At 54.1% G+C, this 17,339-nt stretch overlaps 3 protein-coding genes across 5 annotated transcripts; 2 read left to right on the forward strand and 1 right to left on the reverse strand.

Moving 5' to 3' along the window:
• Positions 1 to 2,541: 2,541 nt before the first annotated feature.
• Positions 2,542 to 5,206, forward strand: COPS6 (COP9 signalosome subunit 6). The gene is made up of 10 exons (XM_082857587.1): positions 2,542 to 2,627; positions 2,829 to 2,954; positions 3,169 to 3,300; positions 3,613 to 3,701; positions 3,795 to 3,857; positions 4,194 to 4,241; positions 4,316 to 4,430; positions 4,520 to 4,612; positions 4,710 to 4,810; positions 4,950 to 5,206. The coding sequence occupies exons 1-10, from the start codon at positions 2,549 to 2,551 to the stop codon at positions 5,088 to 5,090; spliced, it is 987 nt and encodes a 328-aa protein (XP_082713713.1). The 5' UTR covers positions 2,542 to 2,548; the 3' UTR covers positions 5,091 to 5,206.
• A 358-nt stretch (positions 5,207 to 5,564) lies between these two features.
• On the reverse strand, positions 5,565 to 12,865 carry MCM7 (minichromosome maintenance complex component 7). Of its 3 annotated transcripts, none has more exons than XM_082858255.1 (15): positions 12,786 to 12,865; positions 11,513 to 11,592; positions 11,043 to 11,207; positions 10,757 to 10,881; positions 10,503 to 10,683; positions 10,061 to 10,198; positions 9,622 to 9,771; positions 9,307 to 9,421; positions 9,084 to 9,215; positions 8,781 to 8,864; positions 8,107 to 8,500; positions 7,752 to 7,835; positions 6,995 to 7,163; positions 6,114 to 6,223; positions 5,565 to 5,924 (listed from the first exon to the last, which is right to left on the reverse strand). In XM_082858255.1, the coding sequence occupies exons 1-15, from the start codon at positions 12,814 to 12,816 to the stop codon at positions 5,723 to 5,725; spliced, it is 2,160 nt and encodes a 719-aa protein (XP_082714381.1). In that variant the 5' UTR covers positions 12,817 to 12,865; the 3' UTR covers positions 5,565 to 5,722. The 3 variants fall into 3 exon arrangements, with proteins under 3 accessions (XP_082714381.1, XP_082714382.1, XP_082714383.1); XM_082858256.1 differs by lacking the exon at positions 12,786 to 12,865 and adding an exon at positions 11,888 to 11,978; XM_082858257.1 differs by lacking the exon at positions 12,786 to 12,865 and adding an exon at positions 11,681 to 11,708.
• Positions 12,866 to 13,203: 338 nt separating this feature from the next.
• On the forward strand, positions 13,204 to 17,238 carry AP4M1 (adaptor related protein complex 4 subunit mu 1). Its single transcript, XM_082856548.1, has 15 exons — positions 13,204 to 13,291; positions 13,393 to 13,481; positions 13,859 to 13,965; positions 14,044 to 14,140; positions 14,271 to 14,381; positions 14,470 to 14,550; positions 14,765 to 14,827; positions 14,926 to 14,992; positions 15,093 to 15,146; positions 15,274 to 15,380; positions 15,482 to 15,576; positions 15,924 to 15,968; positions 16,202 to 16,252; positions 16,387 to 16,498; positions 16,670 to 17,238. Exons 1-15 carry the CDS (start codon positions 13,234 to 13,236, stop codon positions 16,892 to 16,894), a joined length of 1,362 nt encoding a protein of 453 aa, XP_082712674.1. The 5' UTR covers positions 13,204 to 13,233; the 3' UTR covers positions 16,895 to 17,238.
• Positions 17,239 to 17,339: the final 101 nt, after the last annotated feature.

Below are 17,339 nucleotides of genomic sequence, written 5' to 3' on the forward strand. Positions count from 1 at the left end.
TGTGGCCCTGCAGACACTTTGGTTTCAGATCAGTGGAAACTATTTCAGACCTCTGACCCCCAGAACTGTAAGACAATAAATGTGTGATGTTTTAAGCCACGAAGTCTGTGGTAATTTATTTCAGCAACGATGGGAAACAAATACATGTGCCACGGTGGCCAGAGTAATGGGTCTTTGTAAATTTTGTAAAAATGCCTCGTTACTCACACCTGACCCTTCTGAACAAAAGGTCTGGAAATAGGGGATAATTGGAGAAAAGGAGAAGCCATAGTTACTGGGATGTGACATCCACCACCATCCATAGTTACTTTTTCTTGTGATGAGAACTTTTAAGATGTACTCTCGGGAATTCCCTGGTGGTCCAGTGGTTAGGACTGCACGTTCACTGCCGGGGGCCCGGGTTCAATCCCTAGTCAGGGAACTAAGATCCCACAAGCTGCTTAGCGTGGCAAAAAAAAAAATAATAAAGGTGTACTCTCTTAGCAGCTTTCACATATGTGCCTTCTTTGCAGGCTCTCTGAGCAGACCCTCTGCTCTATTCCCCACCAGCCCAGTCACCTCCACTCTGTCTGTGGAAGGAAAAGTTAACAAAACAACAAAGTGATACAGTATGTTTAGTTTTGTTGGAAGGGAAAAAAAGAACAGTGGGATAGCTGCTTTAACACCATCATTTCAACCTGAGGTTTTAATGGTAGTTTTTTGTGTTTTTTTTTAATTTATAGTTTTGGCTGTGTTGGGTCTTCGTTGCTGCGCGCGGGCTTTCTCTAGTTGGGGCTACTCTTCGTCGTGGTGCGCAGGCTTCTCATGGCGGTGGCTTCGCTTGTTGCAGAGCACGGGCTCTCGAGGCGCACCAGCTCAGTAGTTGTGGTGCAGGGGCTTAGTTGCTCCGCGGCATGTGGGATCTTCCTGGATCAAACCCGTGTCCTCTGCATTCGCAGGTGGATTCTTAACCACTGCGCCACCAGGGAAGTCCCTGATGGTAGTTTTTTAAAATACAATGCACTTTAAAGAAATGCTCAGTTGAGCTTACTTCCAAAGCATGTATAAACAACTGATTCAATTTCCAAGTCATCTTTAAATTTCACAATAACAACTGTTTTATGTGTTGTATAGTTATCTGAACAATGTTTCAAAAGCATTTGAAACAACAAAAAGACAAAGGAATTCTCTAATGATTGAAACAGCAATGCAAACTAGCAATTTCAACACCAGAATAATTTTTTTTTGAGTCTTCAATCTAGCTGAGAAGCATTACAGTCCTCAGAAGCTGCCTATTATTTAAGAGATACATGTTTCTGACCTCACTTTTCCTAAGAGAAGTGAGGCATATATAGAGAAGTGAGGTTTTCCCATAACCCTCTCAGTTGACGGGGAGGTTTTTCACTCGTTGGGGATTAAAACGAGAGAAACTCTTAAATTCCCTTTGGCCAGAAGACGTCTCTCCCTGCAGGATTTCTCAGGCACCTTCCTTTGAGGGCTGCTTGCCCTTTAACTTCCCTTCACTCAGGCTCCATTTAGGAAAGATTGCTTAATTCACAGAAGGCACCATTATCACCAGAAAACATCTCCTGGGACCTGCTGGTTCTGGGCATGAGTAGCCTCCATAGAGTCAAGATACAGGTCTCTACCTGTTCTCTAAATGCTAACACTTTGGGTTCAGTGTAGACACACACTAAAAGAGCCAGCGAAATTGTAGGGGCAACAAGATGGAGTAAACGCAGTGTACGCAACTGGCTTGGGTGCAGGGTTGGGGAGAGGGCTGGAGTAGGCCAGGTTTGCCAGAGGTGAGTTTGGAAAGAATGATGGAGATGGAGGGTAGAGGGAGGTTGGAAGAGGCTAGAAAACACTAGGGGGTGTTCCTAGTGCCCTAGGTAATACAGAAGGAGGAAAGATAGGACGTGTGGATGGAGCCTCTCAAGACCAGGCTCCACCGCCAAAGCATTCACTCAAAAATCATTTAGGTGCCCATGTTTCAGGTACAGTTTTGGTCACAGGGGTTACAGTGATGAAGGCGACAGAAGGCCCTTAAGTGGGAGTGAGTGAGGCGTGTGAAAGGAACAGACGTGAGGGCCAGTGTGGCTGAAGCACGGGGACCGAGAAGCAGAAAAGCAGAGGCCAGGGCCACCGGCAGGCAGTGGCCGGATCTTGCAGGGCTTTGCAGGCCATGGTTAGAGGTTTGGGTTTTATTCTGAAGGCAGCAACGGGACGTTTCATTCATTCTGCAACAGCCTTAGGAACTAGGTAGTCTGATCCCACTTTTACTGACGAGGACGAGCAGGGTGGGGTTAGGTAATTTGTTCAAGGTCAGCTGAAGGCTAGAGGGGCTACGAAAACCTGCCGGCTCTCCCCACCCCAGGGCCGCCTGTGCCACCCCACCGAGACTAGGTAAATACAGCCGGCGCACCCCAGGTTTCGGGGCGTGCGCGCGCCACGGCGACACTGCGCATGCGCCTCTGCCTACGGAAGCCGGGAGGGAGGGGAGGAGGGGAGGGAGGGGGAGGAGAGAGGGAGGGAGGGGGCGGGGCCGACGCTGGCGGGCGCGGGGGAAATGGCGGCGGCGGCGGCGGCGGCGGCCCCTACGGCGAACGGGACCGGAGGGAGCAGCGGGATGGAGGTGGATGCAGCAGGTAATGGGCCGCGCGGGAGCGGCTTCTGGAGACTTCCTTGGGGGCGCGTCAAGGCCGTCCTGGACTCCCGGGAGAAGTCGGGAGGGCGGGTCAAAAGCGAGCTCCCTGGGTTAACTTGCGGGAGGGATGTATGGCCCGACTCTGCCGTCTCTCACTCCCGTCTCCCGGGAGGACTCTCACCCCCTCTTCTTCCTCCCTTAGTCGTGCCCAGCGTGATGGCCTCCGGAGTGACTGGCAGCGTTTCAGTCGCTCTTCATCCCCTCGTCATTCTCAACATCTCAGATCATTGGATTCGCATGCGCTCGCAGGAGGGGCGGCCTATGCAGGGTGAGTGTTCGGCGTAATTCTCCAGCCTCCTCTCCTTGGTCACCTCCCCCAAATGGTGGTCTTTCCCCTTCCTTTACTGAAGCCGGTTCCTCCTCCGCAGATCACCGTTTCCCTAATATTTGGTTCACACTGACCTCAGACCCTCAAGCTATAATGATTAGGGAAGTTTGGGGTTTCCTTACCCTCACCTCTTATGTGTCCTTCTCTCATCCAGTGATTGGGGCTCTGATCGGGAAGCAGGAGGGCCGAAATATCGAGGTGATGAACTCCTTTGAGCTGCTGTCCCACACCGTGGAAGAGAAGATTATCATTGACAAGGAATATTATTACACCAAGGAGGAGCAGTGTGAGAGGGGAATAGACGTGGGGGAGGAGTGGGAGTGGGGAAAAAAAGCAGAGTGGGGAAGATGGAGAGGGTCGGGAAAAAAAGTAAACAGGATAGGACGAGAACGGAGGAAAAGTGAAGCTAGAGTAGCTGAAGAGACCTTAGAAAAAGGACACATTCATTTATTCCCTGCAAAGAAAGTGAGAAGACTGAGGAGATTAATTATTCTAAATAGAACCAGCATGGGAAGGGGAGAAGCTGGTAAAAATACACCAGGAATTTCAAATTAAGGAAGGATGGTTTCAAGAAATATTCTGGCCCCTTCCTCTCCAGTTAAACAGGTATTCAAGGAGCTGGAGTTCCTCGGTTGGTATACCACAGGGGGGCCGCCTGACCCCTCCGACATCCACGTCCATAAGCAGGTATACACACTCACACTTGTGCATGCTGGGGCAGAGACTAGAGGATGAGGGGAAGATGGGCCCTGACACTTGTGTATTCTCCCCCTCTTCCAGGTGTGCGAGATAATTGAGAGCCCTCTGTTTCTTAAGTTGAACCCTATGACCAAGCACACAGATGTGAGTAAAACTGACCCCGTGCCCACTTTGTCCTGCTTGTCCATCACTATGGCCATCTTTCATTCTCATCCTGCTATCTTTAACTGTATGACATTTTTATTGAATTGAATCTCTTTTGCAGTTTACCAGCTGTGAGACTTTGGGTTAGTCACTTAACCTCTAAAGTGCATTTTCCCCGTGTGTAAAATGGGGTAATTCCTACTTCACTAGGTACTTTGGAAGATTAGATGAGAAAATGTAATGTGAAAGGGCCAAGCCCAAGTTTTTGGCACTTAACATATAGGTTCAGGTGTGTTTGATGTTAGTAAGAGCTATTCTCCCATCTCTTCTTTACAGCTTCCCGTCAGCGTTTTTGAGTCTGTCATAGATATAATCAATGGAGAGGTAGGTAATGCCCTGCCCTTCAACCCTGATTCTGCTCCTGGCATTTCCTCCTTTTGACTGTGTGTGCCCTGTAGGCCACAATGCTGTTTGCTGAGCTGACCTACACTCTGGCCACAGAGGAAGCTGAACGCATTGGTGTGGACCACGTGGCACGAATGACAGCAACAGGCAGTGGAGAGAACTCCACTGGTAGGGGAGGCTGGAGGGGCTTCGTAAGTAGGGGTGGAAGGTGTGGCCCCACTCCTTCTCCACCTTGGCCTGTCCCTGTCCCCCTGCAGTGGCTGAACACCTGATCGCACAGCACAGTGCCATCAAGATGCTGCACAGCCGCGTCAAGCTCATCTTGGAGTACGTCAAGGCCTCCGAAGCAGGTAGGACAGGTGTCTCCCCGGCACTTGAACCCCTTTTCCTCTCCCTCCTGGGGAAGTGACAGCATCCACGTTAACGCAGCCTCTGTTGTGCCTTTAGGCGAGGTCCCCTTTAACCATGAGATCCTGCGTGAGGCCTATGCTCTGTGTCACTGCCTCCCAGTGCTCAGCACAGACAAGTTCAAGACAGACTTCTACGATGTGAGTGTAAAGCCCAGGACAGGGAGGTGGGGCTCGCACCGTCATTTCTGCACGTAGGACCTGGGACCTGGCTGTTCCCTGGGCATGCAGCGGGGGACCCAGAGCCCCTGGGGAACTGGCTCTTTCTGTTCCCTCGCAGCAATGCAATGACGTGGGGCTCATGGCCTACCTTGGCACCATCACCAAGACGTGCAACACCATGAACCAGTTTGTGAACAAGTTCAATGTCCTCTATGACCGACAAGGCATTGGCAGGCGGATGCGGGGGCTCTTCTTCTGATGAGAGGATACTTGAAAGGATGCAGCACAGGGGTCGGACAGCTGTCGAGAGGAGGGTGCTACACTCCATTTAGAGAAACCTGTTGCTAATAAAAGGGGAGCAGCCCCTCCGCACCCCTTCTAGTGGCTCTGTCCTCTCTGTTAGGTGCCACGCTCTTTTGGATCTTAAAGCCTTGATCCTACAGGCTCAGTGGATGGCCGAGAAGTGTTTCTCAGTTACTGCAGCACTGAGTGTTTACCACAGGGAGGTATGTGCCTGAACCCCAGAAGGCAGAGGTACTCGTGTCCATACTTTGAGACTATAAACTGGAGCGGGGGAGGGAGTGGAGACCCCGTGCAGTCTCTATCAGTGCCTGGCAGGCAGAGCAAGAACTCCCCTGAGTAGACTATGAGTGGCTGGAATAAGACAAGCGTAAAGAGAAAAGACAGGAATCTAGAAAACTCAAAATACCCTGTTTTAACAGAAGGCAGCAAATCTACACACACTTTATTAGCAAAATGAATGAGTAAAACAAGTGCAGCTTGGGAAAAAGAAGGGATCCTCCTTTCCCCTCAAGGGCATCTCTAGGTCTTTAAAGTAAGGGGGATTAGGACCATATGCAGAGTAGATACCAGTGTCTCAAGCGACTGGAATCACACAAAAGTGACCCGTGTCCGGGCGGCATTGACCTGCCAGACGTTCAGCTCCTCGTACTCGTCTAGGGCCGCCTGGAACTGAGCAGGTGTGAAGCCGCGAGACACGCAGCGCTGCTCTGCCTCGGAATACCGGACGCTGCGGCCCTCTGAGGCCAACTCACGGACAGTAGCAAATATCACATCCGCTGGTCTCTGGGTCCTGAAGGAAACAAGCATGGGTGTGCAAGGTCAGGGTACAACAAGAACACCCAGTACCAACAGAACAGCAGTGGTCAGGGTTAGAATTCTGAGGCCAACATCACAGACACAGGGATGCAGAAGCCACAGGATAAATTTTCTGCTCAAGAAGGTCAAGGTAACTCCTGACATCCTTCACTAAGCCGCTCACCTGGCTGCTTGCCCCTTGTCACCCAGAAGGGAGTCCTTGGACATCTCCATTAGCCGTATGGCTTCATTCACATCCTCCTTCTCCACTGTGTCCACCATTCGCAGACGTGCCTAAGGGGAAGGTAGGGAGAGATGGGAACGGGAGGAGGGGGGTGGAACAAAGTCAGGGACCCCCCCCCACAGCTCCAGCTTTAAGGTTGGGCAACCCACGTGTTCCTACTCACAAAGGAGTAGAGGCCCCTCCCCTCCCGCCAAGCATCCGCAGTGTGGGGCCGGCACTGTCAGACCGAGACAAGTGCAATGCCCAGGGCAGCGTCCAGCAATTGCCCAAGTCTCCGCCTCTCAACACTGGCCAGTCCCGGTGTTCAGCTGTCCTGTGAGGGAGACCAGACCCTTCTGAACTCCACTGGGCTCCCCACCACGACAGATGGAGCTTGGGGAGCTCAGCCAAGAAAGCAACTGGCAGAGAGGTAGTGTCCCTGGGGCTCGGGAAGTGCTAGCTCAGCAGTAGGTCAGGTAATCACACTACCTGCACGAACAGCACTTTGGAGCCCCCAGGACTAAGGTCCAAGATGTGAGGACAGAAATGAACGTTCCTAGCACAGGATCTGGGACACAGGGAGTGAAGTTAACTCATCCACCCCCTCGGTGAGGTCGGAGAAGCAGGGAGAAGGCCTTTCCCTCCACGGACGCTGGGCGTGCCCTGCTGGAGCAGCAAGTACCCACAGTGCGGTAGCACAGAGAGGACCGCTATCTGCACTGTCAGCACTTTAGCCCCGGCAGGGCCTGCGCGGAGGGAGGCCGCGAGAGGGGCCACGTTAAGGCAGGCTGCCCAGTACAGCCCAAATGGACCATCCTCCAGCAGGACAGACTGGCACTCACCAGAGCAGTGGACAGTCGCAGGATAGCCAGCAGAGTCCGGGCGGAAGTGTAGGTGGCGTCCTTACTGGCCCAGGCCTCTCGCCTCATCTCCACATACGCTGCTGTGATGTAGTCGGCCAGAGACTCTGGCACTGTGGGCTGCTTCTCCTGGCACATAGCTATGTAACGTCTGTGGGAAAGCAGGAGAGAGGGGTGCAAAGAGTATGTTTTTTCTGCATTAAGAGTTTTACTTTGGGGGGGTGTATTTTTAAGTAGAAAAAACAAAATCAGCAGATGAGTATCTGCTTGCTTAAGTATCACTGATGGATTTCTCCAAATGCTGCATTTCAAATTATTCCCCAATTTTTAGGAAAATGGCCATTACATGAATATGACAAATCCACCTGTCTTAAGAGACGGTTTTGTTAACTTCAAGTGAATAGGTAAAAAGAAGAAAAACTTGAGGAATCCCTGGGAGTCCCTGGACAGACTCCATGGAGAGAATAGTGCTACCAAGTATCTGTGCAGCAGGATGCAGCTTTGCCAAAAATCTGAACCTGTCTCAACCCTGAGATGGGCAGGTGGTGGAGGTAGCATGAAAGGCAGGTTCTGCGTCATGGTCTCCCGTGGCCAGGCTGGGGGGACCTAGACTCACTGTTCTTAGACTCAGGACATGTGGAGGAGGAGTGAAAGCTTTTCAAGAGACGCACACACAGGCCAAGACACTGCCACCCATGGCACTTGGGCAAGTACACCAGTCCTCGCCCAGCTCTCCTACCTCATGAGCTTCATGTCCAAAGGTTCAAACTGGGCGGGGGGCTGCCGGCTGTGCTGGTGCACATAGGTGATGTGCTGGGCCAACCTGGGAAGAGGGGAGACAAGTAGGAACCCTGTCTCTTTGGTGCTACACGTCACACCCGAACTCTACATCTTGGCCCCTCACCTCTCCACCTCACAGCCTGGCAGGGACAAACTTTCAACCCTGACCCACTCTAACAACTGCCGACCAGCCCCTGCTGTATGAGGGAAAGGTTCTGGAGTTTCCATGAGCAGACAATGAGTTTTCCAATTTCTCCTCCAACTCCAGAGACTGTTACTAAGGGGTGTCTCCTTGAGTGCTGAGCTGCATTCACCTCAGGTCGTTGTCTCGGTCAGGCCGGTCCTGGATCAGCCAGAGAAGGTCAAATCGGGAGAGCAGCGCAGCAGGAAGCTGTATGTTCTGCTCCAGGCTGCGGCGAGGGTTGTAGCGCCCATAGGCAGGGTTGGCGGCAGCCAGGATGGAGCAGCGGGCATTGAGCGTTGTGAGGATGCCTGCCTTGGCAATGGAGATGGTTTGCTGCTCCATGACCTCGTGGATGGCCGTGCGGTCAGCCTCCGCCATCTTGTCAAATTCATCAATGCAGCACACACCCTGGTCAGCCAGCACGAGGGCGCCACCCTCCAAGGTCAGCTCTCCACTCATGGAGTCTCTCAGCACAGCTGCTGTGAGCCCCACTCCGGAGGAGCCGCGGCCTGTTGTGTACTGGCCTGAACAAAAGGGCCAGGGAGAAAGAAAATAGACATGTTTAGGGAAAGCAGAGAGAACAAGGGAGCAACGACGGGGCAAAGGACAGAAGAAACAGGGCTAGTGAGGCAAGGCCTGTACTGAACTGCTCTGACCCAGCCAGGCCTTCCCAAGGCAGCTGCAGGTCTGTGGGTGGTGGCACTCAATCTCCATTCCCCAACGCTCCCAGAAGAGAACAAACACGGACACATGGTGGTCCTACTCCTGCCCTCAGTTTGCCTTTCCCAGGATCTGACTACTCACTGCGGGGGGCCAGGCGGTCAATGTAAGACAGGAGCTGAGACTTGGCCACACCAGGATCCCCCATCAGGCAGATGTTGATGTTGCCTGGAGGAAGGGAAGGAAGCCCCTGAGTGACTATTCCTTCAATGCAAGTCGTCCAAACACAGAGAAAAGTGCTTTCGAGATCTGCCCCCATCATGCCCAGCACCATTTCTTTTAATCCCACCCCATGCCCTGGAAGCCAAGACGCCTGCTCTTTTATTCTGTGGCCTATGGGACACGGGCCCTGGTCACCCATCCTTTCTTCCTGAACGCTGCACTCACCCCTGATCTTCATGCCTCGAGGAGACTGGTCCACCCCTCCCACCAGCAGGAGCAGCAGTGCCTTCTTCACATCTTCGTGCCCATAGATCTCTGGGGCGATGGAGGCTGCCAACTTTTCATAGAAATCCTCCTCTGTGGGAAAGGGAAAAGTAAGAGCGTTTTCTGGGGGATAAAAAGTGCCCGGATGAAACTCACATTCCCAGTCTTTCCCCCGACCCCTCACCTGCAATTTGCCTCAGTTCCTCCCTGCTCAGTTCTCCTGCCCCAGACTCATCATCCTCACTCTTACTCATCTTCACAATCCGATGGGCTTCCAGGTAAGTTTCCGAGAGTAAACCCTTGGGCAGGAAGATGCCAGGGTATGGATGAAGTTCTTTAACTTGCCCATCCACGTGATTCCCTCAGGAGTTCCTAACAAAACCTTTCGTTCTGCTTTGGTGTCCTGCTATTGACACTTTTCTCTGTGGGGCTGGATAAGAATAAGGGGATAAGAAGAAAAAGGAAAAACCACCTCCTCATTTTAAACTCCCTTTCTCACCTGGACCATCTGTCGGAACCCAGCGCGCAGGACTGGCAAGAAGATACCGGTGACACTGACATGGTCCCCGGGCTGGGCAATCCTTGTGTTCTCTCCTTCTACCAGCACCGTGATGCTGCGAGGGATATTTCCCACGGGCACTTGGTCGCTCTGGGGGAGAAGGGTACGTGAGGCCTCCAAAGACTGACCTCCCCTCCCCAGGCACACTGCTCTTCCGCTTCCCGGCCTGCTCGGCCTCACAGAAGCTCACAGGAGGGAAGCTGAGCTCTCCTTTACCTCTTCCCAACTTAATCAGAAAGTTCCAGTTAAACTTCCCTGCTGCTCTTGATGACTTCTCTGCCTCAGCTCCTCTCTCGCTTGTTCTAATTTCTTCCTCCTACTCCAGTGGACTCCCAAGCTCCACCTTCCCTGGGTCCTGGACCACACATCCCAAACTCACATGTTCTTGCATCTTCATATCCTGGAATTTGATGAACTTGGAGCCACGTGTCTGTAGGTACAGCCGCCCTCCTGAGCGGTTGGTCTGGCACTCCTGGCTCGGGCACATGATCAGAGGCATGAAAGTGGGAGACTGGATCTAAGATACAAAAAAGGAAACACCAAAGGAAATCATAAGAAAAGGAGCCCCTTAGAGTCATTTACTTGAATCACATTCCTCTTTGTCATAAAAGCCAGGGAACTTTCGAATGTCTTACGTTATCCCTAGAAGATGTCAACAAACACAAAAAACATAGAATGTGCAAAAAGACCACTCCACGCTAAAAAGAAAATGAAAGGTGAACATACCAGTATGCTTTACGATAATCAGAAAATATAACAAGTGAACATCAGCAGACAAAACTAGTTCTTACAAAATGCACTGTTCGTTGCTCCATACATACCGGCTGATAGGTCTCTGCCCCACACTGGTCACACGTGTAAGTGGCCACCACCATCCTGGGTTTGACTTCAGAGACACGAGTGACAATTCCACGCACTGTTACCAATTTCCCCACAGAGTCAGCCCGTACTTCCCGGATCACGCGAGGCTTGTTACTACTGGGACCTTGAAAATACAGCTCACTAAGGGAAAAAACTGTCGTTAGCAAGGCTCTGGGGATCAAACCCCACACCCTTCCCAACCGAGACCACTCACAATCTGCGCATAAGTTCAGGAGGATACTGGTTCTGGGGGCTCCGGGCTGCCCCAGGGTCCCGGCTCCGCTGCTCCATCATCAACCGGTGCTCAATGTAAACGTCCAGAACATCTTTATTTACCACCTAAAGGAAAAGGCAAAAACCAGGATGGTGAAAGGACAGCACGTAAAGGGGGCCAGGTAGAAATCACTGCCCCCTTTCTGCCAGCTTGGAAAGCCAGCTTTCTGCCCCCCCAAGAACCTTCTCGAAAAATACCTAAGTTCCACGCCCTGCATTTTCCTCACCTCCCTCTCCTTGTACTGAGGCAGCAGCTCTTGTATAGCATCAGCGAAGAGCTTGGCATAGCGCTTGGTGTTCTCACAAATTGAATCCACCAGCTCAGGGTCATCCTCAGCTACATCATCTAGGTCTATGTACACTGCCACTTGCTCCCGATGAGCCAATCGAACCTGGGGTGGGGAGGAGATAGCCACGGGGCCAAATTTACCTTACCAGTGTTGACAAGCAAAAATCTGTCACCACAAGCTCAGCACACAGGTCCCAGGCCCCACATGGGAGAAACAGCAGTGTGAGACAGAACAAGACTCACTTCTCAGCTCCCCTAACCCCTGAAAATACCTTAATTATTGTGAATCTAGTGATACACTGGTATCAGGTATAGTGTTAAGTTTGTAACTTACACAAAAATGCATTTGCTAATAGCTCTTATAGCTTAAGTCACTGCCCCATTCCCTCTACCCAACCTTAGACTTACCAACTGGTTCCCATACTTGAACTGCTTCTTGCCAAATTCATCATCCTGGTAAAACTCTTGTAGGAACTTCTTCACCTTTTCTATAAGAAAAGCGTAAAACCGTAAAAGTCAACCTTTCTTCAGATACCTTACTGCAAAACCCGTCTGAGAGAAATCTAAGAAACTCACCTCCATTTAAAATGAGATCGATGAACTCATCAATTGAAACAACATTCAAATAAGCCTACCTAATTCTCCCCAAACAGGGCAGAACTCTTTTTCACAAGCCTGTTTTGGCCTAGGGAAGAAAAAGCGGCCCCTGGCAGTTTAGAGTATTAACCGATACCCTCCCCGCAGGGGAATTCCACTCTCTGCCTTAGTTAGAAATCTCAGTACCGTTTTCTAAGGGCCTCCCACAGCCGGCAACACACTCAGGTCTCAAGGTTCTCAGCGTTTCTTCTACGCGTTTTATTCTCCTTTTCTTTCGGTCCCCTAAACCGCTGCCCTCACTGGGATCTCCGCCACCAGGCCCGTCCTCCGCCCCACCCCCTCTCCCGCCACGGCTTCCGCTCTTAGTAAACAAAGAAGCACATGGGCCCAGATGCCGCCGCCTCACAGCCCGGGATTCCTCCGCCCAAGGCGGGAGCCCGTCCGGCAATTGGCCGGCTCGTCAAGGGCCACACCGTCCCACCCCACCACTTCCTCCCTCTGCCTCTGATAAGCACCCCAATTCCAGGCAGGCCCCCACCCTCAGCAGCTCTCTCCGAGGCCACCGCGCGGAAGGACACTGTTTACACACGACACTCCTTCCAGCGGCGTCGCGCAACTTCCGCCCGCCTCCACTTCCGCTTGGAGGTGGGCCTAACGCGGCCAATCCCGGAGCGCAGCGGCCGGCCTGCCCGCCCCCCGGGCTTCGGCGCGTCTCGGGCGCTCGGAGCACCTAAGAGCGCGGAGGGAAGTGGGACTACGGGTGGCCGACCCTGAACCTTTGACAGGGTTCCCTGAGATCCTGGTCTCCCCTTGGCGCGACCCTTCCTTCTGGAACTTACAGCCGGGGTGTCCGCCCACCCACCACGACCCCTACTTCTTTTCCCGTACCCGGTTACCAGCTTTCCCCCGACCTCGGCGCCCCGTGCGCATCCCAGGCACCGCGTGCCTCCAACCCGCCACCTCCCGACCCTGCCTCGGGCCTCGCGCGCCGAACCCGGCCCCCCAGGACCCCCGCCCACCCAAACAGGTGTTGACCAGGAAACTTCCCGCGCAGGACGCCCCTCCCACACTTGCAGACCCTCACCTTTCTCGAGCGCGTAGTCCTTAAGTGCCATTGCTGCCGAGGGCTGTGCAGCAGCAGTTCGCGGGCTCTGAGCTTTCACTCCCCGGACAGCTAAAAACGTCCGCGCGGCGGACTGCGGGCGACCAACCGAAATTGGCGCGAAACGTCGCTCCCCACGTGACCAGCGCCGCTGAGTGCGGGCCAATCGGAGAAGAGGCCCTCCGCCCCTCCCACTCGCCACGGGCCCCTTCCACAACCAATCAGCGGGCGAATCTGGGCTGAGTGACGGGGGAGCGGCGCGGGTGTCAGGAGGGAAAGGCTGGGCGAGGCTTGGGCGGGCGCCGGGTTTCCCGCGGTCGAAGGAGAATCGCTCTTAAAGGGCCAGCCCACTCGCGTCCTTTTGTTCCGGGGCCGCAGGGCGGGGCAGGCCCAACTTTCGCTGTATCCTGGTCTACTCTCCAGAACGGCCATGATTTCCCAGTTCTTCATTCTGTCCTCCAAGGGGGACCCGCTCATCTACAAGGACTGTATCCTTGGCCAGCGGGGCCGGGGGGAGGGGCTGGGTGGGACTAGTGCCCCCGAGCCAGCCAGTGTCGCCAGCTCCTTAGCTGTCCTTCCACCCGGTCAGTCCGCGGAGACAGCGGAGGCCGGGATGTGGCCGAGCTCTTCTACCGGAAGCTGACGGGACTGCCTGGAGACGAGTCTCCGGTTGTCATGGTAACCACTGGCGGGGGTGGGGTGGAGGGGATGCGCTTGGTGGGTCTGGGTGGGGGGCGCCTCCTCCCAGGGCTGTTTCCTTGAGAGCTTCCAGTTGGGGGGTACATTCCTCTAAATAATATTAATAGAAGTCTATTGAGCGCTCACAATGCACCAGGCACAGCTCCCCGCACGTCTCAATCCTCAGCCACTCTGGAGTAGGTACTATTATTAACTCCATTTACACATTAGGAAGCTGGGTCCTGGGGAGGTGTCGTATGTGGCACAAGTCACGCTGCTAGTAAGTAGGGGAATCAGGATACCAGCCCAGGTCTCATGGGCCAGGAATCACCACAACTCTTTCTTGCTAATGCTTTTTCCCCCTGCCTCTGCCTCAGCACCACGATGACCGTCATTTTATTCACATCAGACACAGCGGCCTCTATTTGGTGGCCACGACTTCAGAAAACATTTCTCCCTTCAGCCTCCTAGAGCTGCTCTCCCGGTGAGGAGGCCGGGGCTGGGCACACGGGCGTGGGGGTCAGAGAGGAGGAGGGTATGCACACTCCGTCCTGTTCTGCAGGCTAGCCACGCTCCTCGGTGATTACTGTGGCTCCCTGGGTGAGGGGACCATCTCCCGCAACGTGGCTCTGGTCTACGAACTTCTGGATGAAGTGCTGGTGAGGTCCAGGGATGTCCCTCCCTGTCCCCCGTTCCCTGAAGATGCATCCCATGGTTGGGAGGCTGAGTCCATTCATTTTCACCCCTTCCCCCCCGACCACCCAAAGACTGCCCTTCCTTTATCTATAGGACTATGGCTATGTACAGACCACATCCACGGAGATGCTGAGGAACTTCATCCAGACGGAGGCTGTGGTCAGCAAACCCTTCAGCCTCTTTGACCTCAGCAGCGTTGGCCTGGTCAGTCCAGGGACAGATGAGGCCAGGATTGAGGAGGGTTAGTGGGAAGTGTCATACGTGAGGATTGATTGCTTTGGATGATTTCCAGTTTGGGGCTGAGACACAACAGAGCAAAGTGGCCCCCAGCAGTGCAGCCAGCCGCCCGGTGCTGTCCAGCCGCTCTGACCAGGTGAGGGAGGGATTGATGGGTTCAGATCCTCTGATTTTTCTCTCAGCCCCCAGAGTCCAAGATCCCAGCATATCTTTCCACCTTCTCTAGACGTGGATGATCCCTTTCCTTACCCACGTCCCCAACCCAGGGCTCCAGCCTCCACCGTCCTGTCCTTTCTGCCTGTCCGCGTTAGAACACAGGCTGATCAACCCCCAAATCCCTCTTTCCTTAGAGTCAAAAGAATGAAGTGTTTCTGGATGTGGTCGAGAGATTGTCCGTCCTGATAGCCTCTAACGTAAGTTTGGGCCCCCAGCCCTGCGGCTGAGGACAGGCGACCTTTGGGAAGTATGTCGGGGAGGTCACGTCTGGGCATTGACCTCCTGTCACTCTCAGGGCTCGCTGCTGAAGGTGGACGTGCAGGGAGAGATACGACTCAAGAGCTTTCTGCCCAGCGGCTCTGGTGAGCAGCCTGCAGGCTGGACCAGGGTGGGGTTTGGGACAGGCTCCTTGGTGGCATGTATGGGGTATTTGGCTGCTTCTTCTGTTCTTTCCTCTGACAGAGATGCGCATCGGCTTGACGGAAGAGTTTTGTGTGGGGAAGTCAGAACTGAGAGGTGAGAAAGTGGGTCTTTCTCTCCTAGGTCGAGGTCACTGTCAAAGTTTTCATGGAGGGAAGCTAGAGACAGCTCCCCACCCCCTCCCAAAATATGGGTTAGGAGAGGGGTCTTTCTCTCTTTCCAGGTTATGGGCCAGGAATTCGGGTGGATGAGGTCTCATTTCACAGCTCGGTGCATCTGGATGAGTTTGAATCTCATCGAATCCTCCGCCTGCAGCCACCTCAGGGTGAGGTCAGGATCGGGCTGGCCTAGCATATTCCACCTACCGAGGGGAAGGGAGGCAGTTCAGGTGTGAGGAGACCAAACTCACCTCCATTCCTCTCTGGTCTCAGCTGACGGTGATGAGGTATCAACTCTCAGATGACCTCCCCTCCCCGCTCCCCTTCCGGCTCTTTCCCTCCGTGCATTGGGACCGAGGCTCAGGCAGGTGAGACCGTTTCCCCGTTCTAGAAGTTCTCTGGAGCCCAAGCCAACATGTGAACGCACGTACGTGTGTGTGTGTGCACATATATACACGTATCTGTTTACCCCTCGGACTGGCTGTGAAGGAGTGGTGGTGGTGGTGATATTGGCTCCAAGTTAGTAAAAGCACCCTCCCCCACAAGTGGACCCAGCTCCGTGAACGTAATGGCTCGTGGAGTTGGGTGGATTTCAGCCCTTCTCTGTCTGTCTTGGGGCAAAATCCACGCAGCCACACGTGGGGGCCCTGTGTGAGGGATGGTGAGATGCCGGTAGGATAGGGCCTGAGTAATGGTGTTGTGCCCTCCCACCCAGGCTCCAGGTTTATCTGAAGTTACGATGTGACCTGCCCCCAAAGAGGTAAGTGGGGGTAGCCAAGCTTAGTCCAGCTACGTAGGGTAGGAGACAAGGCCAAGATACCTGCTGTTTCCACCTTCAGGTGCGGCCAACCAGCCTCAGAATCCAGCTTAGAGGCACTAGAGTTTGGGAAGGGGGTGGAGTGGCACTTGTGCAGAACTCCAGTCATGACAGTAATGAAGATGGGACACGTCACGACCTTCCTGGGGCTGACTCTGGTCCTTTTATCCTTGCAGCCAGGCTCTCAACGTCAGGCTGCACCTTCCCCTGCCACGGGGGGTGGTCAGGTGAGCGTGTGTGCACCGTGGGCCCACGGGTGGGTTTACCAGCTTCTCCGGACAACAGGACAGCACTGGGGGAGGAAAGTGGGAGCTGTGGGATGGCAGGGGCTAACCCAGCACCTTTCCTCTCCCAACTCCAGCCTGTCTCAGGAGCTGAGCAGCCCAGAGCAGAAGGCAGAGCTGGGGGAGGGAGCCCTTCGCTGGGACCTTCCTCGGGTGCAGGGAGGCTCTCAGCTCTCAGGCCTTTTCCAGGTATCAGCCGCTGAGTCTCGAAGGCCCTCTCCTCCCACCTCCACTTTCAGCCCTGACCCATAGCCTCCTAATGCGGTCGGTCCGCGTGGTCAGCTTCCTGGCCCCTCGGCTCCCCTGCCCTCCTTCCTGTTGATGCCTTCAGCACCCTCCTCCTGCCTCTGCCCCTCACAGATGGACGTCCCGGGCCTCCCCGGGCCTCCCGGCCAAGGCCCCTCCACCTCGGCTCCTCCTCTGGGGCTGGGCCCCGCCAGTCTCTCGTTTGAACTTCCCCGGCACACATGCTCTGGCCTCCAGGTTCGCTTCCTCAGGCTGGCGTTCAGACCATGCAGCAACGCCAATCCCCACAAGTGGGTGCGACACCTAAGCCACAGCGACGCCTACGTCATTCGGATCTGAGGCTCCCAAACGAGGACACGAGTGGCAAAGGAGGTGATCTGTGCATCAGGACAAGGACAACGTTTCCTCTCCCAGCATCCTGGCCTGTGGCTGTGGCTCTGGCTGGAAGGGTCCTGAGTCCTAGAGAGCAGGGGGGCTCCACGGGTTCAACCGCCCGTCCGTGGGACCTGACCCAGGAAGGACTGAGGTGGATCACAATTTAAAAATCAAACTTTTATTCTGAGGAACTGACTGTACAATACTGAAAGAGAAAGTCACGTGGGGGAAGCTGACTACTATTTCCTTCCACCCAGCGCGCGCGCACGTGTGTGTGTGTGTGTGTGTGTGTGTGTGTGTGAGAGAGAGAGAGAGAGGGAGAGAGGGAGAGAGGGAAAGAGAGAGAGAGAGAGAGAGAGGGAGAGAGGGAGAGAGGGAGAGTGAGTACAGGGGAGAGAAGAAGGTCAGC

This window comes from Leucopleurus acutus, assembly GCF_964270905.1.
Source record: "Leucopleurus acutus genome assembly, chromosome: 16".
Classification (NCBI taxonomy): Eukaryota; Metazoa; Chordata; class Mammalia; order Artiodactyla; family Delphinidae; genus Leucopleurus; species Leucopleurus acutus.